This window comes from Polyodon spathula, chromosome 1 (assembly GCF_017654505.1).
Source record: "Polyodon spathula isolate WHYD16114869_AA chromosome 1, ASM1765450v1, whole genome shotgun sequence".
In the NCBI taxonomy this organism is placed as follows: Eukaryota; Metazoa; Chordata; class Actinopteri; order Acipenseriformes; family Polyodontidae; genus Polyodon; species Polyodon spathula.
Genome location: NC_054534.1, coordinates 18438641 through 18458966, shown reverse-complemented (window position 1 = coordinate 18458966; position 20326 = coordinate 18438641). Strand labels below are relative to the sequence as shown.

General features: G+C 36.8%; 1 protein-coding gene across 1 annotated transcript in view; it reads left to right on the top strand.

Moving 5' to 3' along the window:
• LOC121316429 (inositol hexakisphosphate and diphosphoinositol-pentakisphosphate kinase 2-like) overlaps nt 1-20326 on the top strand; it is a 51500-nt gene that overhangs the window by 14174 nt on the left and 17000 nt on the right. The window contains exons 5-23 of the mRNA XM_041251528.1: nt 30-115; nt 1233-1387; nt 1800-1901; nt 3013-3174; nt 3816-3937; nt 10147-10248; nt 12339-12425; nt 13781-13856; nt 14065-14174; nt 14314-14399; nt 14613-14738; nt 15116-15237; nt 15645-15827; nt 16434-16583; nt 16836-16963; nt 17413-17527; nt 17886-17993; nt 18081-18197; nt 18652-18825. Coding sequence (XP_041107462.1) covers nt 30-115; nt 1233-1387; nt 1800-1901; nt 3013-3174; nt 3816-3937; nt 10147-10248; nt 12339-12425; nt 13781-13856; nt 14065-14174; nt 14314-14399; nt 14613-14738; nt 15116-15237; nt 15645-15827; nt 16434-16583; nt 16836-16963; nt 17413-17527; nt 17886-17993; nt 18081-18197; nt 18652-18825 — 2311 coding nt within the window. The remainder of the gene's footprint in view (nt 1-29; nt 116-1232; nt 1388-1799; nt 1902-3012; nt 3175-3815; nt 3938-10146; nt 10249-12338; nt 12426-13780; nt 13857-14064; nt 14175-14313; nt 14400-14612; nt 14739-15115; nt 15238-15644; nt 15828-16433; nt 16584-16835; nt 16964-17412; nt 17528-17885; nt 17994-18080; nt 18198-18651; nt 18826-20326) is intronic.

The following is a 20326-nucleotide window of genomic DNA, read 5'->3' as shown; positions in this document are numbered from 1 at the left end:
GACTGCTCATTGCATCTTGTTAATTTTAGGAGAGAAGTATACCGTATTTTAAAGGAGGAGGGAATCTTGCTTCCACGTTATGCTGTTCTAAATCGTGATCCTGACAAACCTGAAGGTAATACTTTGGAAAATGTTCTGTAATATAAAAAAACATATCCTTAGTTTTGTATATAAAGGGCGTCGCACAAAAGGGAGTTACAAATAGAATTTTTTGTAATTGAAAAAATTATGCAAAATTAAATCAGAGTTGATTTGCTATTTGTTAAAGACATTTCTATAATGAATGGATTCTAGGTATACCTCTTGGTTTTTTGTCAGTTATTCATTATGTCTAACCACAGTAGTCTTATGCCATAAACCTTGCAGCAGGAGACTCGTCCAGTAATCTGTCAGTACTCACTCATTTTTAGTTTGCAATTCTAAGAATTTCAGACTGTGCTGGCTGCACCTTCTGTTGATCACATTGGTCATATGTTATCAAACTGAAATAACAAGACAGCTTATTAGCACCAAAATAGCCACATTCATTGCTGAAAATGTTTTACACCAGTCATCAGTCTGCTACCAAGCAAACTGGAATAATTATGGCGTATGTGTGTGTGTGATTTTATTTTTAACCATTGTGTTTAGAAATACTATGAGAAACATATCAAATTAAATTACAACATTTGTATTCAAAAAGAGTTATAATCAAAATGTTTGGCGTGGATTTTGTTTGTGTCTGTATGTCCAGAAAAACTGATTTAAACTTGCTAATGAGTTCTTTAGCGCAAGCTGTTGTGTGTTTTGTATTCTGTAAACTGTTTGTCATTCTTGTGTTTTCACATATGTTTCTAGAACCGCCTGTCCACTTATATTTTACACGCATCTACAGAAGTGCTTATTTTAGGTTACAGATAATCACTGTACATAGTTAGAAATGAATCTGTTGTTCAAAAATGCATTTCTGAATAGGTTTAGCTGATTGTGATAATGTGATAATGGCACCTTGTGAAAGTCACACAGGTCACTGGGATGGAAACAAGGCACAGTTTGATGAATTCCAAGAATTCTGTAGGAGCTTAATTTGACATAGCTCATAACAAATCTGCAGTGACTCAACCTGCTGTGCAACAGGAATCCTATGACCACCCTGCAGTTAAAATTCTTGTCTTGTGTCTATACGTAAATTAAAATATAACACTTTCCTTTTTTAGTTGTAACAAGCAACAAGTGGTCTCTTATTATTACAGAGTGCAACTTGGTGGAAGGAGAGGACCATGTGGAGGTGAATGGAGAGGTTTTCCAGAAACCATTTGTGGAGAAGCCAGTGAGTGCCGAAGACCACAACGTATACATTTACTACCCAACATCAGCTGGAGGGGGGAGCCAGAGGCTTTTTCGCAAGGTTTGAAATCGCTTAAAATGAAATGCTGTTTTTTTTTTTTTTTGTTTCTCTGACTTTGTTTTTTCCCCTCTTTTGCCATTAGTATCTAAATCGATCTAAATGTTAAGTATTTTTGTTACATTTAAGACGAGGTGTCTGAATAGTAGTGTTCCACCTGCTATACATACACAGGTGTTCATTTATGCTACAAAGACATTGTAATGGTCAAAATACCCACTTCATATAGGCCCCATTAAAGTTGCTATATGAAAATTTGATTTATTTTCTTCACATTTTATGTATACATTTTTTATTTATTTAATAATTTGTTTCCTTTTATTGTAGAACTAGGTACATAAGTATAGATTGTAACCAGGGCATGACATGTGGGCTTTGATGGTACTAGTCTTACTTAAAAAATGGTTTATTTCAGATTGGTAGCAGAAGTAGTGTGTATTCTCCAGAGAGTAATGTCAGAAAAACTGGATCCTACATATATGAAGAGTTCATGCCCACCGATGGCACTGACGTAAAGGTATGAAGATAGCTCTTTTCAGATCACCAAAGTAATCACAAGGAATTAATTAAGCAGATTAACTTCTTACCTTTTCTAGAGGAGTGGAAACTATATAAATGCAATAACCCACCCCCTCAAAATAATAACTCACAACAACAACAAAAAATTGTGGTTCACAAAATCAACAGATTTATTATGGTTAGCTTGACACAGCAGAAGCCATGTCTGTAAATGTTGGGTATGGCTCTGGGTTTATAAATAGTTGTATTATCTTGAATTTAAGTTTGACAGGGTTGGAATTAATTCCATCCCTGCCCCAGCGACCCACCTCAGGGTCGACACACTTTGTCCTGGGTTGAGCGACAGAAAATCCATGATGGCTGTTCTTTTAGCCACACCTGCGTGAAGGTTTCACTTCTGCAAGGCTCATTTTTTATTGATTCTGTTTAGCCATATTTCTGTTGCTTGAGACACGCCATGAGCTAGTTTGCAGCAGGGATTTGCTCTAATTAGTATTTGGGCTGGCAGTTCAATCCAGAGAAGCTTGGATGGAAGCGTCTGTAACAAGATGCTTCCGGGGCATTGATATGCACATTGTTTACTTGCGTCTATCACCCGGGACAACCCTGCTTTATCAAAAGCAGTGTGAAACTGCGTAGACACTTTGTCCTGACCCGGGTAGAACATGCCAGTGTGAAAGGGGCTTAAGATACACCATGATAGCATTGCTTGGGAGATTGATTTGGTGTGTTTTGTTTAACCCCTTTTACTTTGGTCCTTGTACCTTGTTGATTTATTCCCATGTTCGTTTTTTGTAAATAAACATGTGCACCCAGCACTTTAAACCGCATCTCCCTGCCTCGGAGTCTCCCTCCTGATGGTAAATAGCCTTGCCCAGGATGCTTCCCTTTCACAAGTCACCCTTTGTGAATTCCTAAAATGCCTAGATTAGTTTGTAGTGCTTTATTGTTTGACATGTAAAAGTTAAAATGCCCTTGAGCAGAAATATTTTTAACTTTGTCCCTACCTGACCTTTTCCAGACATGCTTCAGTGGGTGAGCTCCTGCTGTTATCGTGTCACAAGTTAATTCAGCTTCTTTTCTGATGTTGTGATTTGTTTTTGAACGAGGTTTACACTGTGGGCCCCGACTACGCTCATGCTGAGGCTCGCAAGTCACCTGCGCTTGATGGCAAGGTGGAACGAGACAGTGAAGGGAAAGAGGTTAGATACCCAGTCATCTTGAATGCCAGGGAGAAGCTGATTGCTTGGAAAGTCTGCCTTGCTTTTAAGGTAATGGGGGTCATACTATAGGACTGTAAACTCTGAGCAGCTGCCTGCTGCTATATTTTCAAAACACAGCTATGTCTGACAGATTACATACAGTAGACCACCATGATACTGAGCTTCAGAGGTTCAAGTCAGCTTTATTTTTTCTCAAATACTTGTTTTATGTTCCTTGAATGTCAAGTTCTCTATTTTGATGTAAGTGTATATTTTCATAAATAAATAAAATCATTTTCATGGTTTAAAACTTACAAAAAACTATTGGTATTTAACTGCTTCTTACAGCAAGTTGTTTTTTGCTTGTTGAGATATATATCATTTTACATATACTTACAGTAATTGTCATTGAACCCAAGGAGGATTGTTTTAGATTTGTTTTTTTGTCTGATTTGTAAAAATTTTTACCATTGTCATCCAGTCCAGCCTGCTCCCTGTAGGAACTAGAAATATAACATTTTATGCACATTTTGTTTTCATTCTGTGATAGTCACAAGTGTATCAATCAGAGATGGTCAATGGCTCTGCCACCAGCTGCATACTAATGTACCCTGCTTATTAACTTCATGGATCTGAAATCCTATGCATGCATCTCTTGTTTTCATGACTGAGTAGTTCGTTTTAGTTACTACATTTTGCTTCGTTGACAGCAAACTGTTTGTGGCTTTGACTTATTGCGTGCTAATGGGCAGTCGTATGTCTGTGACGTCAATGGCTTCAGCTTTGTGAAAAACTCCATGAAGTACTATGATGACTGCGCAAAAATTTTAGGGTAAGAGTCATTTATTTCAACTTCAAAACAAAATTTAAAACATCACGGTAGTTTAGTTCCGTCTCACCCTCTAGTTAGGATCACCAGTTTAGGGTGAGCCCAAACTGGAACGCTTTTGAGTGTATTTTTGCATGATCTAATTAGCAGTGAATCTAAATCCAAATGCTCGTAACTTAAACTCATAAACTGTTACACGTCAATATTTTTCCACAGTATTTTTATGTATTTAAAAATACTGAAATAAACAAATTCAGTGACAAACAGTGTCTGCCAGAACATTGAGTTTCTTTCAGTATTTCTTAATTCAGCGCTATAGTGTTTTAATAGTTGTGGCAGGCAACAGGAAGATTAATATAGTGGGAAGCAGTATTTAGAGCTCACTGCTTTTTAGATCATTGTGTTTCTAGTAGCAAGATAATTGTTTATTCAGATTCAGAAATGTGCTGTTTTTAATGTCTTGATTTGAAGGTGAAGCATACACTAGGTTGACATTTACTAACCACAGAGTACCTTTTAAAAGGAGAACATGTTTGCATTACAAAACTTTACTCATTTGCACTGCAATGAAGTGGATTTTCTGAGGTGTTAAAGTAATGAAATGTTATTGCAAATCATGTTGCATTATATTGGGGTTTGTGAGAGGTTGTGGGTAATTCATTAAGACACAGGAGTCAGAAGTTTGATTTGAAACGCCACTTTGGCGCAATGTTTTATTTTAAAACACAAGATGGCGCCCTTGTGCAGTGGCTGCTATACCAACAATGGTATTTGGTGACAGGCAGTCCCAGCGTGGTTATCAGTAATGGTAGTATTATATACACAGTTTGTGTAGCATGCACAGGTGCTGGAAATAATCATCAAAACAGAAGGCAAAAGAAAAAGATAAACTGTTACTAAAACTACAAAATAAACCTGCAAATTGATACTGCGGATCTGTGCTTCCCCTAATGCTGGAAGCCCTGAATAAGAGTCACTGTTGTAACATGCTGTTCGACTGCTTAGTTCCCTCTATTTATTCTTAACTTTCAAACTGATGCCGGCTTGGACAGTACTGGCCAGACTCCAGGTAAAACAGTTCTTTATTTCTTCCTTCTCAAAGCCACACTCATTCAGTACAAAGCCCCGCTGCACGCCGTCAGAATTCAGCAATCCTCCGGGCACACTCCTGTCAATACACTTCCTACACCAGAGAGAAGGATACAGAACAGTGACTCTCTAATTGGCTCTCAATCCCACACGGCTCCACTCCCCACCCAATCTCAGAGCGCCAGCCGACATGCTTCCAGCTGGCCTCTGCGTCAACACCATGATTGACAAGTGGAGTCCTACAGGGTTTTTCCATTTTTCGAATTTTTTTATTTATTTATTTTTTTAAAGTTTGAGCTCAGCCAGGTTCATAACAGTAGTTTCTCCACTAAAGACGATTACAAGAGGATTCTAGTTAGTTTTCTCACAAGGGCTTTTTTCATCATCAGTGTGAGACTAAAGGAAAGAGGCTAAATTAATTTGATTATTAGGGCTGGTTCATACTTCAGAATTACTCATCCACACTCTTGTGATGTGTGTCTTTTTTGGAAAGTCGTACAGCCTTTTCTCATGCGCCTGTGCCCTGAAATTGCTGACTGCGCATAACGTATAGCATTCATCTCCGACAGAAGTATGAACCAACCCTGTGTCTTTCCTTCAACACCTGTGCTAGCTTCCATGTAAAAAAAAAAAAAACACCAGACTAGTCTATCACAACACAGTTTTCAGCAAGGAAGGTAGCACAAGTGTCTGACCTTCAGTTTCACATTGATGACGCAAAAAGCTTTTTAGTAGAGAACATTTGCAATGAACCATGCTGAGCTCAAAGGTTGAAGCATGGGATGAAAAATAGCAACAAAATAAGAATTGGAAACCAAATACGACCAATGATATCTGGTGGAGAAATGTATGTAATTGTGTACACTCTATTTGTCCCTACTTTTTAATTATTGTCTTTAAGGGGAAATCTGTTTCCACCAGAGGGACCTGCTTCTGTTAAAAAATAATAAAAATATGGATTGTCATAAAATTAATTTTACTTTTAGGGAGAGAAATTCTCCTTCAAAATTAAAATAATCAAATTAATATTATAATATGGGAGGGTATATTGGAATATTTAATATTTGTCAGTGTTCCAATTTGGCCGTGCTTGATATTGTGTAGTTTTCTTAAACTGGGTTTACCTAAAGTTTTTAGGTTGTGTTGAAGACCCTCAAGTTTAGCCTGCCTCATTTTGAAAACCCAAAAAACCCCCCCAAAAAACAGACTTTCCATTACTCAGATTCCGGAAAAAAAAATCACCTGCATGTACGTAATATAGACAGATCAGCAGATTCCTTCAACTACCTCAAGATTCTGACACTGTATAAATGTATACCCAAACCAAGGTTCATCACAATTCAATAAGCGCCTCTCTTGATCTGTTACATGTAGATTGAAGCTTAATGCATTCAGACAGAGACAGCCTCCATATACCCACTGCTGGTAGTCTCATCTGCAGTCTACAATCCAAACTGAGACATTGTATTCATACATTGCACAGCAATATGGGTTAGGTGTTCATTTAACTAAAAATGTTACTGACATTAGGAATCAGATATTTAGAAAAAGATGAAATCCACTACATGTGCATTAGATCCTATCCCTACTCCACTTTTTTAAAGAGCACAGCATTAAATATTTGTATTTATTAATTCTTTTTTTCAAGACTGCAATAGTAAAACCACTGCTGAAGAAATCTACCTTAGATCACAATGCTCTTAATAACTACAGGCCTATTTCAAGTCTTCCATTTCTGTGTAAAGTTTTAGAAAGAGTAGTTGCCAAGCATTTCTTACAGTTCATAATATATGAGAAATTTCAGTCTGGGTTTCGGCACGAGACAGCATTTACTAGAGTGGTTAATGGTATGTTGTTATCCTCTGACACAGGCACACCTTCGGTTCTAATACTACTAGAATTAAGTGCTGCGTTTGACATTATCGATCATTCTGTTTTAATTGATCGCCTTGAAAATCCAGTAGGATTGTCAGGTTGTGTTCTGTCTTGGTTTCAATCCTATCTCTCGAACAGGTCGCAATTTGTTAAAATAGAGGAGACCTCTTTTGTTTTTTTTTTTTTTTTTTTTTTTTTGTCTTGTCAAAGATTACACACAGGGTCCCACAGGGCTCAGTTCTTGGCCCAACTGCTTTCTTTGTATATGTTGCCACTGAGCAATATTATTTGTAGCTAAGGGTTTCATTTTCATTGTTGCGCTGATGATACACAGCTATATTTAACCCTGAAATGGTGACGCCATGGCTGTAAATATTTTGAGCACCTGTCTGGCTAACATAAAAAAAAAAAAAGGATGTTAGAACACTTTAACGCATAACGATAAAACAGAAGTGATGATTCTGGGATCTCAGAAGCAACACAGTAATATGTCTGATTTACTCCTTGGTGGCTTCTCTTATGAATTTACAGATGAAATGAGAAATTTAGGGGTGATCTTTGACCCAATGGTTTCTTTTTGGGCTTTTTTGAGACGCATATCAGGAATATTACAAATATGTATTTTTATCGTCTAAGAGTATTGCCAAATTGAGAAGTATTCTTTCCCACTTAGATACTGAGAGATTAATGCACAACTTATGCAAAATGCTGCAATTTTAATTAAGAGACAAGATCACATTACTGCTGTGCTAACAGCTCTGCATTGGCTTCCGGTCCAATTCAGGATAGATTTTAAGGTGTTGCTTTTAACTTATAAGACATTAAATGTCCTTGCACCATCGTATTTAAATGGTCCTTTATTACTGTATATTCCTAGACGCCACTCAGATCACAGAATACTAGGTTGCTGCTTTTAAAACAAGATTAAAAACCCACTTTTACACAGTAGTGTTTTTATTCTTTGCCTTGTTTTACTGTTCTATGCATTTTTTCTTTTGTTTATTGCATTTCATGCTTTCTCTTATTCATATTTGTCAACGTTTGTTCACGTGAAGCGCTTTGCAGGAATTTTTATTTTGAAAGGCGATATGTTAAACAAATGGTACGGCTTTCGAACTTGTTGCCATGCAAAAAAAAAAAAAAAAACAGGTTTTACTCAGTATGCACAGCTTTTAAGTGTTAAAAGGTAGTTTACCTGTACCATGTTTTGACTGCACACTTGCTATAGCATGAGGAATGTGCATGATGTGTGTGCGCTGTATCACATTCGCAAGACGCTTGATAGAGAATTTTGAGTTTCTCAGTTAAACTAATGAACCTGTCAACAATTATATGTAAAACAAACAAAAAAAAAAAAACATCAAATTACAGTAAAATCATTGCATGCATATGTATACACTATAGATGCAATGTGTAAATTAACAGGAAAATCAATACAGAATTGTATGTTTTACCGCATAAATAGGCTGTAGGTGGACCCTGTATAACCTCACCTGATTGTACATTGTTCTTCAGCTGTTTATGATTTACAAAGCAACTGCACTGGTGCTTTAGGTTTTCGTCACTTTTAAATAAGTTATTGTACCAAATTAAAAGTGCTACTGTTCTCGATATATTTATTAGCTAATTTGGATTGTGTTGCTTTTCATTTGTTGACAATGTTATCCCTTTCATGTTCAATATAAAGTGTTTTGTTATTTACTATTAAAGAAATGGCATTTAGGCTTGCTGTTTCAATGGTTACTTCCCCACAGTAACACTTAAAAGCTGGCTTCTGGCAGCATATTTACAGTATGTACCAATTGTGGAGAATCAAATCCCAGCTCAGCCACTGACTCACTGTGTGACCCTGAGCCAAGTCACTTCACCTCCTTGTGCTTCTTTTTTCGGGTGAGATGTTGTTGTAAGTGACTCTGCAGCTGATGCATAGTTCACCCATCCTAGTTTCATGTATTGTAAAGTGTTTTGCGATGGTTGTCCACTATGAAAGGTGCTATATAAAAATTATTTAAAAAAAAAAAAGGACTCTAGTCTCTTGAATGGGTATTTTTTTTTGTGGATTACTATACTGCATGTTGTGGAAGAGGCTTTTTCATGGTAGTGAAACCTGACATGGTAGTCCTGAGCTATTGAGCTGTTGTCCGGTTTTGATGAACCTCTACATGGGATATGTAATTATATTATTTTTCAACATTCTAAGAATGCATGTTAGTGACCTTCTGCCAGTATAATGATAGCAAGCATGTCGGTGACATTCTTCCCTTGTCTTACTATAAATTCAGATATTAGAGGAGGTGGTAATATCCCTTTGTATGAATTAGCAAATACACCTCCTCCACTGCTAATATCTTCTAAACCATTTCAGCTGCTAACTTCAGTTATGAAAACTCTTTTCAATCATATACCAACCCATCCCTTGAGGACTGCCATAGTAGGGTCATGTGACCTTTTTCTGGTTTCCAGATGATAAAGACTTAATACTTCAAGATGTTGGTGTTATAGTCAGTAGACGGCTGTAATTTGAGATTCTCTCTGTCAAGTTCGAACGTGGGTGTTGTACAAGGTAAATTAACCTCTTTGTCAGTATTTTTGCAAAACTGCCACTGCTAGTGTTAAAGCCTCATGTCTTAGAAACCGTTTGAGGTTGTAACTTCATATTTGCAGGGTTTTATAAACCCTGCATGATGAAAGTGTTTGTGACCATGACAATGATATTGTAAGGTTTGAGGTCATGGGACTTCAATTTTATTCTGTATAGATGTTTGGTACATAGCGGCAATCTTTGAGTTTCTTAGTTCCATTGCTGGTATTCATGATACTGATCACATGGTTTGACACAGGGTCTTTTATAATTGGTACATGGTTGTATTCCATCATTATCTCAGGTGCTGTCCAGTGAGCATTAACTATTTCTGTGCTACAGTCTTTTGACCTCTGGCCATGTTAGTGATACAGACCACTCACTTTTAGACAGTGCCTGTAAAAGCTGTTGTTTATGGTTATCTGTATAAAGTTCCATGGTGGTATCCTGTAGAAATGAACCTTTTCAATGCTACATTATATTCAACCTGTGAATATTTGAGTGATACATATCTTTTTCACATTTCCATTTAACTTCATGATTACAAACCAATTTGATCTGATATGACGTGATCTGATATATGTGTGTGTGTGTATAGATAGATAGATATATAATTTAATTTATTCTTTAATGTAATTTTTTTTGTTTTCTTGATTTTTCTCTCCAGAAATCTCATAATGAGAGAGCTGGCTCCACTTTTTCAAATCCCTTGGTCAATCCCACTGGAGGCTGAAGATATTCCTATTGTACCAACGACCTCTGGCACCATGTATGAAAATCTGAAAGTGTTTTCTTTTTAAACACCCTTAAATGTTTTGTGATTACCAAAAAAAAAAAAAAAACCCAACCAAAATCAACTTTTTATCTAGTTGCATACGTTGTTTTTATATATTTTTTCTTCTTCCTTGAACATATTCAGCCATTATTTATTATCTAAAGTACCGTGAAAAAGTATTTGCCCCCTCTGTGATTTTCTGCATATTTTTGACACTGAATGTTATCAGATCTTCAACCAAAAGCTAATATTAGATAAAAGGGACCCTGAGTGAACAAATAACACAAAATTGATACTTATTTCATTTATTTATTAAAGGAAGTTATGCAACACCCAAAGTCCCCGTGTGAAAAAGTAATCGCCCCCTTAGACTCAATAACTGGTTACGCCACCTTTAGCAGCAATAACTGCAACCAAACGCTTCCTGTATTTATTGATCAGTCTCTTACAGCATCGTGGAGGAATTTTGGCCCACTCCTTCATGCAGAACTGCTTCAACTCAGTGGCATTTGTGGGTTTTTGAGCATAAACTGCTAGTTTCAGGTCTTGCCACAACACCTCAATGTGGTTTAGGTCTGGACTTTGACTAGGCCATTCCAAAACTGTAGATTTCTTGTTCTTCAACCATTCTGATGTAGACTTGCTTATGTGTTTCGGATCATTGTCTTGCTGCATGACCCATCTGCGCTTCACGGACGGATGGTCTGACATTCTCTGTGGAATTCTCTGATACAGAGCAGAATTCATGGTTCCTTCAATAATGGCAAGTCTTCCAGGTCCTGATGCACCAAAGCATCCCCAAATCATGACACTACAATCACCATGCTAGACCGTTGGTACGAGGTTCTTACTGTGGAATGCAGTGTTTGGTTTTCGCCAGATATAACGGGGCCCATGTTGGCCAAAAAGTTTAACTCTTGACACATCTGTCCATAGAATATTGTTCCAGAACTCTTGAGGATCATCCAGGTGCTTTTTGGCAAGCTTGAGACAAGCATTCATGTTCTTCTTAGTGAGCAGTAGTTTTCACCTTGCTACTCTGCCATGAATCCTATTTTTGCCCTGTGTCTTTCTGATGATGGAGTCATGAACACTGACCTTAGCTGAAGCGAGAGAGGACTGCAGATCCCTGGATGTTGTTCTAGGGTTCTTTGTGACTTCCTGGACGATTTTAAGCCTTGCTCTTGGAGAGATTTTGGCAGGATGACCACTCCTGGGAAGAGTCACTACTGTCCCATACTTTCTTCATTTGGACAGTATGACTCTGACTGTGGTTTGGTGGAGCCCCAGAGCCTTAGAAATGGCTTTGTAACCCTTTCCAGACTGATAGGCATCAACAACATTTTTTTTCCCCAGAGGTCTTCAGGAATTTCTTTTGATCTTTGCACGATGTGCCAGTAGAACCTGTGTGCTGACAACTTCACTCTGATGGTAACGGCCAAAGTTAGTCAGATTTATATTGGGCAGGGCTGGCCCAGATCAGGCCTGATTGTTAACCAAAGTATTTAAACAGCTGACCCTAATTATCCCTTTAATTGGGTTGAGTTAATTAGGGGGGGGGGGGGGGGGGGGGGCAATAACTTTTTCACACCTGAAGATTGCATGTTTGATTATCTTGCACACCAAACAAATGAAAGAAGCACGAAACTTTGGTGTCATTTCTTCTCTCAGACTCCCTACTACAACCCATGAAAAGATCTGACCAAATTCAATGTGAAAAATGTGCAAAAATGCAGAACATCAGACAGGGCAAATACTTTTTTACAGCACTGTATGTGAAGTTGTCTCTTTGAGAAAAAAAAAATAAAAACAAAAAAATATATATATATATATATATATATATATATATATATATCATATATATATATATATATATATATATATATATATATATATATATATATATATATATATTATTTCTATCATGTACAGTTTTATCACTTATTGTATTTCAAATGATCCTCATTAAATCACCAGTTTGTCACCAGTCCTGTAATGAAGTTCAGACCAACTGGAACATAAGTCAGTACGATTGTTACAACTCGTGACAATGTTTTGTGAAAATAGGTTGTGTTCCGTTTCAGGATGGAGCTGAGATGTGTGATAGCTGTTATTCGACATGGAGATCGGACACCAAAACAGAAGATGAAAATGGAAGTCAGACATCAAAGGTCTTTTTTGAGACATTTTTTAAATTTATAATTTATACCTCGTCATTCAAGAGAGAATAATCCTGGAACTGGTCTGTCATTTATGGGAATAAGAGGCTTATATATATATATGTATATATTCTTCAGGATTCTGCCAAAAAAACATTAAAAGCCCTAATATTGAGTTTGGTAGCTGTGTTCTAGAATAAAGATAATATCAGTAATAACAACAAGCTTACAAAGGTAAATTTAGCAATAGTTTCTGAAATTTAAGAGAATAATACATATTCGGCTGGTTTCACAGACCCTGATTAGCACAATCTAGGTCAAGAGTAGAGCTATTTGGACTAACAAGTCAATAGTAATAAAACTTTTTTTTTTTTTTTTTTAAATACTTGTGCTGTTTATTTGTTATAGTAATTTTCTAATTTTCTTTGTTTGCAATGGCTTTTTAAAATAACCATGTAAAGTAGTTATGTTCGTCAGTGTAAAATGGCCAAATGGGGTGTTTGAGATTTAATGTGGTATGAATCAGCATGGTAATATCACAGTTTCTGTATTTGCATAATCTTACTCCAAATGCTGCAGAAGTTTTAACATTTTAAACAGAAAATGTAAATAAAATAAAAAAATGGCATTGTATTTTACAAAATGTTTAACTGAAAATGGTACTGTTTTTGTGATGATTGTGCAGCTCTTTTTTTTTTCTAAGATTGTTATTGTTTGTATTTCATAAATAAGCTACAGAAAATATCCAGTAAGATCTCAGAACTTGAGTATTTTTGGTTCATAGTGGCTCACCTGGTAAAAGTACGGCCGCGTGGTGTGCAGGTTGAGTCTTACGGTCAGGGGAGCGCAGGTTTGCTGGTCTTCAGTGGATTTTCCGGAGGGGAGCGTCACATTGGCTCTGGCGCTCCCGCTGGTTAGGGAGGCAAAAACAGCAGCTTACCGTGGACCCTACCAGCTAATCCCCAAGTGAGCTCAGACAAACACCTTCAGGACTGAACTAGCCTTAGTCCTCCAGAGGTCGGTAGCTTGCTGACATCCGCTGTCGAGTTGCTGGGTTTAAAAGAGGAAATTGGCTCGGGCGTGGGATTGGAGGATGTCCACTAACCTTCAGTTCTCCTAAGCTGTGTGGGGCATTGTTGCTGTGAGGGGCAGGGGAGACACTTTGGTATTTAAAAAAATCATTGGTCTGCATTTAAATATTTAAAAAATTGCAGCGACAAATACTTATTGTAGGTTACTTTCTGATCACAGGTGCTAGCATTGAAATCATACCATCCACAGTGGGTGGTCCTGTAAATTATATGCTTGTAACTTAACAAAATAGAAAATCACCTCCTGTAATTTTGTATGTTTACTATTTATTGTAGGTTTTTTGATCTGTTTGAGAAATGTGAAGGATATAAGACTGGGAAACTAAAACTGAAGAAACCAAAGCAATTACAGGTGCAGAAACTTTTTTTCCCCTACCATATTTTATCTTTGTTAATGATGGTTGCCTGGTTGTTTTTAAAACAACCTTCTGATTTCAACCAAAAAAAAATTTATAGTTATTGCAAAAATATATATTATAATATATTATATATCTATATATATATATATATATATATATATATAATATATATATATCATCTTAAGTAGTCTTTTAAACTAGGAAGTTTTGGATATTGCAAGGCTGCTTCTTGCAGAACTGGGACAAAACAATGATTCAGAAATTGAAGAAAGCAAAGCCAAACTTGAACAACTGAAAACAGTACTGGAAATGTAAGCACGTTTACATTTTTAAATACTTTTTTAAAAGTAGCTAATTAACATCCTTGCCCTTGTTTATATTCATATCTGCTTGAAGGTTTTTTCCCCCTGTAAGTAATAATGTATTGATTGGTTTATTTGATTACTACAGGTATGGCCATTTTTCCGGGATAAATCGTAAAGTCCAGTTAACTTACCTTCCTCATGGATGCCCAAAAACCTCCAGTGAAGAAGAGGGTAAGATGTCCTCTATGTTCTTCTGAGTTGTTTGTATTTTTTTGTATTGAATCACAACTAAACATGCTGTAAAATTGCAAGGGTAAAATTTAAACCTAATTAGCTACTTTGTTGAACAAACAGCTTGACACTAGAGGAATGTTATTCAAGCCTTTGCTGTTCCTGTTTGTTTAACCTTTTTCATTATACCCAAAAATCCTTCTTTACTTCTAGATAACAGACGAGAGGAACCATCCCTTTTGTTAGTCCTCAAGTGGGGAGGAGAGCTGACCCCTGCTGGCCGAGTCCAGGCTGAGGAGTTGGGGAGAGCTTTTAGGTGCATGTACCCAGGAGGACAAGGTAAACTTTTTACATTTATTTTTTAAATTATTGGGATGCATATTTTTGTTAACAGGGACAGAGTGCAGGTGGCAGTAAAAACATACACATATTACACTTCTTTTTTTACATTAGAGAGAGAGAGAGAGAGAGAGAGAGAGAGAGAGAGAGAGAGTCCTTATTCAATTTTGTAGAAATCTGTAGTGCAAATTTATTGATAGTGCCGGAATCTAGTGGTATATGTACAACCTTGCATTTTTACATGTGCATATAATGGGTGTAGGTCAAGCTGATCTTCATTTTACTGATGTCTCTAAATCAGTACATCACTATTACTATTCCATCCATTTTTATCCTTTCAGATGGGTCTAAATTTCAAAGTTTGTTTTCATTTGTAGGGGATTATGCTGGATTCCCTGGGTGTGGTTTATTGCGTTTGCACAGTACCTATCGCCATGACCTGAAGATCTATGCCTCTGATGAGGGCAGAGTTCAGATGACTGCTGCTGCCTTTGCCAAGGTAATGTAGATTGAGAAAGAAACCATTTAGAAACACCTCCAAGTATGTTGCCAGCCAGCCTTCTGATATTAAACCCTGCTGGTAACTTGCATTGTCAGCCAAAAGGTAGATTAGTGCTTCCTTCATTTTTATGTACATCAGTCTACACTGCTGGTAAGAAACAAAACAAAACCACACTCTTAAAACTACTTGCTTTGCTTCAGGGAGATTTTTATAGAATGTACAGTAGCTTGCATTGATGTCCACAAGGCTGGGTTAAAAAAAAAAAAAAAAAAAAAGTATCCAGATCATCAGTGTATCATTGGGTTTTGTTGCCAAGGTTGTCATCCATGTGCATTAGTATATTAGCTCAGTTTCCTTTTGTGGTACTGAACCATATTTGCTTGTTGTCTGGTTTGACCTCCTAGGGTCTGCTAGCCCTTGAGGGGGAGTTGACCCCCATCTTGGTCCAGATGGTAAAAAGCGCCAACATGAACGGATTGTTGGACAGTGACAGCGACTCTCTGAGCAGCTGCCAGCAGCGTGTTAAAACCCGGCTCCATGAATTCTTCCAGAGAGACCGAGACTTCACCACCGAAGATTATGAAAAGGTGACGAGGGACGAGTGACATGATAACAGTACAGTATGTTAATGAATACAAGGGCAAACATTTACGTACATACAAGTCAGTGTTATATTATATACATATGTATACTTGTTATTGAGTGAACAGAGACACAAGAGAGTTAAATGATATAATAAGTTAATGACTGGTACTTTAATCCAACCACCTTTTTCCTGGGTAAGCCAGGGATAGAGTGGAAGAACTTGTGCAGATTGAACATGTTATGTTCTGTCTTGATAACTACCCATCCAATTTTGGTCAGAATTTAAATGAATATTCTCTTCTTGGGGGGTGTCTAAATCTAGCTCAATTTGACTTGCAATTTGTGCTTTTAAAGTGGTAAAAGTAAGAAGCAAAGTGAATCCATTCCAGCAATCTGAAACTTTACTTATAGAATTATTATACAAATATTTTCCACAAAAGAAGATATCCTTAGATTGTTTGTTTACATTTCCACAACTTTGACTGTTCACATTACAAACATTTGATAATGAAAATATTTCTCATTGTGTAATAATCAAACTAATTTTTTCCTGAAAAACATCCAAAACATAAATGCAAAAATGTAATGATTACTGTTCTCTTATTTAGCTATCTCCAACTGCAAGCATTTCTCTTATCAAGTCAATGCAGATGATTAAAAATCCTGTAAAGACATGTGATAAGGTCTACTCTCAGATCCAGAGCTTGACATCGCAGATAAGGCAGAGGATGGAGGATCCAAAATCAGCAGGTAAAAATGTTTAAACGTGGCATAATGTATTGATTCTGTACTTCAGTTTGTTACCCTGCCAGTACTGATTGTACTATTCATAATAAATAAAAGTAGTTTGTCAAAAGAGGAAGTTGCATTGCTTTTATTTTTTAATTTTTATGAATGTTGCAATATAGAAAATGTTTTAAAAACCTCTTATTTTCTGCAATATTTGGACGTGCCTTGTGCATCCGTATTTGTGTCCACATTCTGTACATTTCTTTCACTTTGTGTCATAGGAATATGGTATAGCGAATGTGGAGAAGCTGGACATTGCTAAAGGTTACTGCACTCCTCTGATCAGGAAGATCCGCTCAGACCTGCAGAGAACACAGGACGATGACACTGTAAATAAACTTCACCCTGTGTAAGAGTCTTTTACACAGAAACTAAGAGAAAATGGGAGTTAAGGAGATATTGCTTCGGTGCTAATTGCATTCCCGTGCATTTATTGTTTTAATTAAAAATCCCCTTTTGGGACAGTACAAATTTGGGAGGAAACTTTGCACATCTCCTCTTGCTCCATTATGTATTCAGCTATGTGACTTGTAATAGAAATGTCTTTTAATATACTACATCATGCTGCTTTTGCTTTACATTATGTTCTGTTTTCCCCCCAAAAAAACAAAGCCAATGCATTTCTTGGGGTTGAAAACTACTTCCTGGCTCATAGGATATGCACAACGTAGACACTACATTGAACAATAAAAGTGAAGTAGTATAACTATTATTAAAAGGTAGGTCTGCCCAGCTGGGAATTCAGCCTTTTGGCTAGGCATAATATTTTAAAATGAATATTTTTTTTTTCTTTTTTAGGTATTCCCGAGGAGTTATGTCACCAGAGCGGCATGTTCGGACTAGGTTATATTTTACCAGTGAGAGTCACGTTCACTCACTTCTTTCCATTTTACGTTATGGGGCCTTATGTGATGTAAGTTTGAGTTTTTTAATTCAAATTTTTTGCACTAAAAATGTTGCAGGTCTGTTGAAAGATGCATTGCTTTGATGATGTAAGATGAATTATTTAACTAGTGCCCATGAAATAATGTTTTTCTGGTTTTACAACTTATATTTCATGGAATATTTGATATGGACTATAAATATATGGAAAATGTACATACCTATTAAAATGAGTGTTCCTTGTTCATGGAGAACTAAACCTTTACTTAAAAGATGCAATGAAACTCTTGTAACATTTATTTGTTTGTGCTCTCTATTATGATGTCATAAGCCTAATGTTAAGTCATACTTCTAAATTAGTACTATTGACACTGAGACTTTATTTTTAGGAGACCAAAGACGATCAGTGGAAGAGGGCCATGGATTATCTAAATGTTGTCAGTGAGCTTAATTACATGACTCAGATTGTGATAATGCTTTATGAGGACCCAAACAAGGTAGATGAATTCTGCAGTTTTTAATTTTTCTTTATGAGATTGTTATTTTTATTGCCTTTTATGATTTATATCATTATGATTCCACAGGACCCTTCATCAGAGGAACGTTTTCATGTTGAGTTGCACTTCAGTCCTGGAGCAAAGGGTTGTGAAGAAGACAAAAATCTACCATCAGGTTTTGGATACAGACCCGCCTCTCGTGAGGTAAATGTTTTACTATAAAACCTTTATAGAATAAACCACCCTTTGGCTGCAAAGAAGGATTCCTGTCTGGAATTCAGTCTTTATAATTCAGTCTATTTACTACTGCCCATCTCAAATCACAGTTCAATATTATGAGGAGTAGCTTGCAATAAATGTTGATTTTCAATTATATATTTTAGCACTGGTCTAGAGTCTTCAAGTTTCTTGGCCCATACCAGACTCTCCAGTTCTGAATCCAGCCAAGAATTGCTTGATGCTACAGTATTTATTATCTTTTACTAAGTGTATTGTTTATTTGTGTTTGTCATTCAAAGTTGATAGTGTTAAGTAACAGAACAGTCAGAAAGCTAAGTAATGATCTGGAATCACTAGACATCAATATGTACAGACAGTGCTGGATGTCTAGGTGTGTATATGATTGTGTGATTTAATAAGTGATCTATGTTCTATTCAGAATGAAGGTTCAAAGAAAAAATCCCAGACTAATGACAGTGATGAGGAGCCCAATGCAGCTAAAAGGGATGAACCGGACAGGGCCCCAATGATGTTCCGACCAATGGTCTCAGATCCCATCTACATTCACAGAAAGTCACCCCTACCACGGTCCAAAAAAATTGGCTCAGTAGAAGTAAGTACGGGGCTCTACATTTAGATTTCTTACTACTGGCCCCTTGGGCCACGGAGGTAGTGTTTTTACTGGCCTGAATACAATTTTAACTGGCCCAATCATAAGTACAAAACTGGGCGCATTGTTTTATTCACCGCTGCAAATGTATTGGTGAGCCGGAAGTATATCCACCAGTGATTGAATTGAAACAACAGTTTGGTGACATTAAATATGGCAACTAGTACTAGAATTGTTCAAATGTTATGTCGGCCAGGATGTCTTCGGCTCACCACGCACCCTTGTAGTCTGGCTGGGCGTCTGTGGGCTTGCTTGTAAGCTGCCCAGAGCTGCGTTGTCCTCTGACACTGTAGCTCTGAGGTGGCTGCGTGGTGGGCCTGCAGTGTGAAAAGAAGCCGACAGCACACACTTCGGAGGACAGCGTGTGTTCATCTTCACCACTCCCGAGTCAGCGCGGGGGTGGTACCGGTGAGCTGAGCCTAAAAATAATTGGCTATTCCAAATTGGGAGAAAAAATGATAAAAACAATTGGCATCCACTAAATAAAAAATAAAAAAAAAGAAAATCGCATCAACTAAAAAATGTTGTTTTATAATTTAAATACTTAATTTAAAGGTTGAAAAGTTCCTAAATTAATGGGATTTGGTAGGAATTTTATTCTTTGCAATTTACAGTCTTCTTTTCCACTATATATTTAATTTAGTCTGCCCACAGTCCACATTGACAGATTCTATGGGGGGCGTCTATGTTGTCTATACATTGTTTACGGTGAATCTCACCAGCTTTTTTTCTTGGTGAGTTTGATGGCTGATTTTAACAACAGTTCGGTGAGCACATAGGCTCACCGGTAGAGCAACAGGTGAATAAAACAACGTGTCCACTGTATCACCCTGCTCGGCAAGTTAATAGCAGAGTAATGTATTAGGTTGTGTGTTAGATAAAATCAACAATCTTATGGATTATTTGTTTAACCATTCTGATTATGTGTATACCATATGTTTAAATGGTAATAGTAGATCTATTTTTTTAAATCTGGCTTTTTGTACATTTAACATACTTTTGACTAGATGACAATATAAAAATAAAATAATTAGCTATCATCTGCAATAAATTCACCCGATGTTCAATTTTTAAACTATTATTGTGTTATTTTATATACTGTTATTTTTGGCTTCAGAGTTGCTACGGGGTCAGTGTGAGAAACTGAAGCTCTGGTAGAAACTTTCGTCATTTTTTTATAATTTATTTCTATATCATTATTGTTTTAAACACTTTCGGCTTATTGGTGCAGTTGGTTGCTTAGTAACGTAGTCTTAGATGCTGAGTGTACAACAAATACGATGTTCGTTGGGAGAGTTCGGATGACTTCAATTACGCCGTTATCAAGTTTTTTAATTTTTTTTTTCAGCTTTTTGGCACACTGATCCATTTTCCTGCATTCATAATATATTTTTATATAACACACATCTTGTGTATAAAACACCTGACTAAGCTGCCGTGGGTT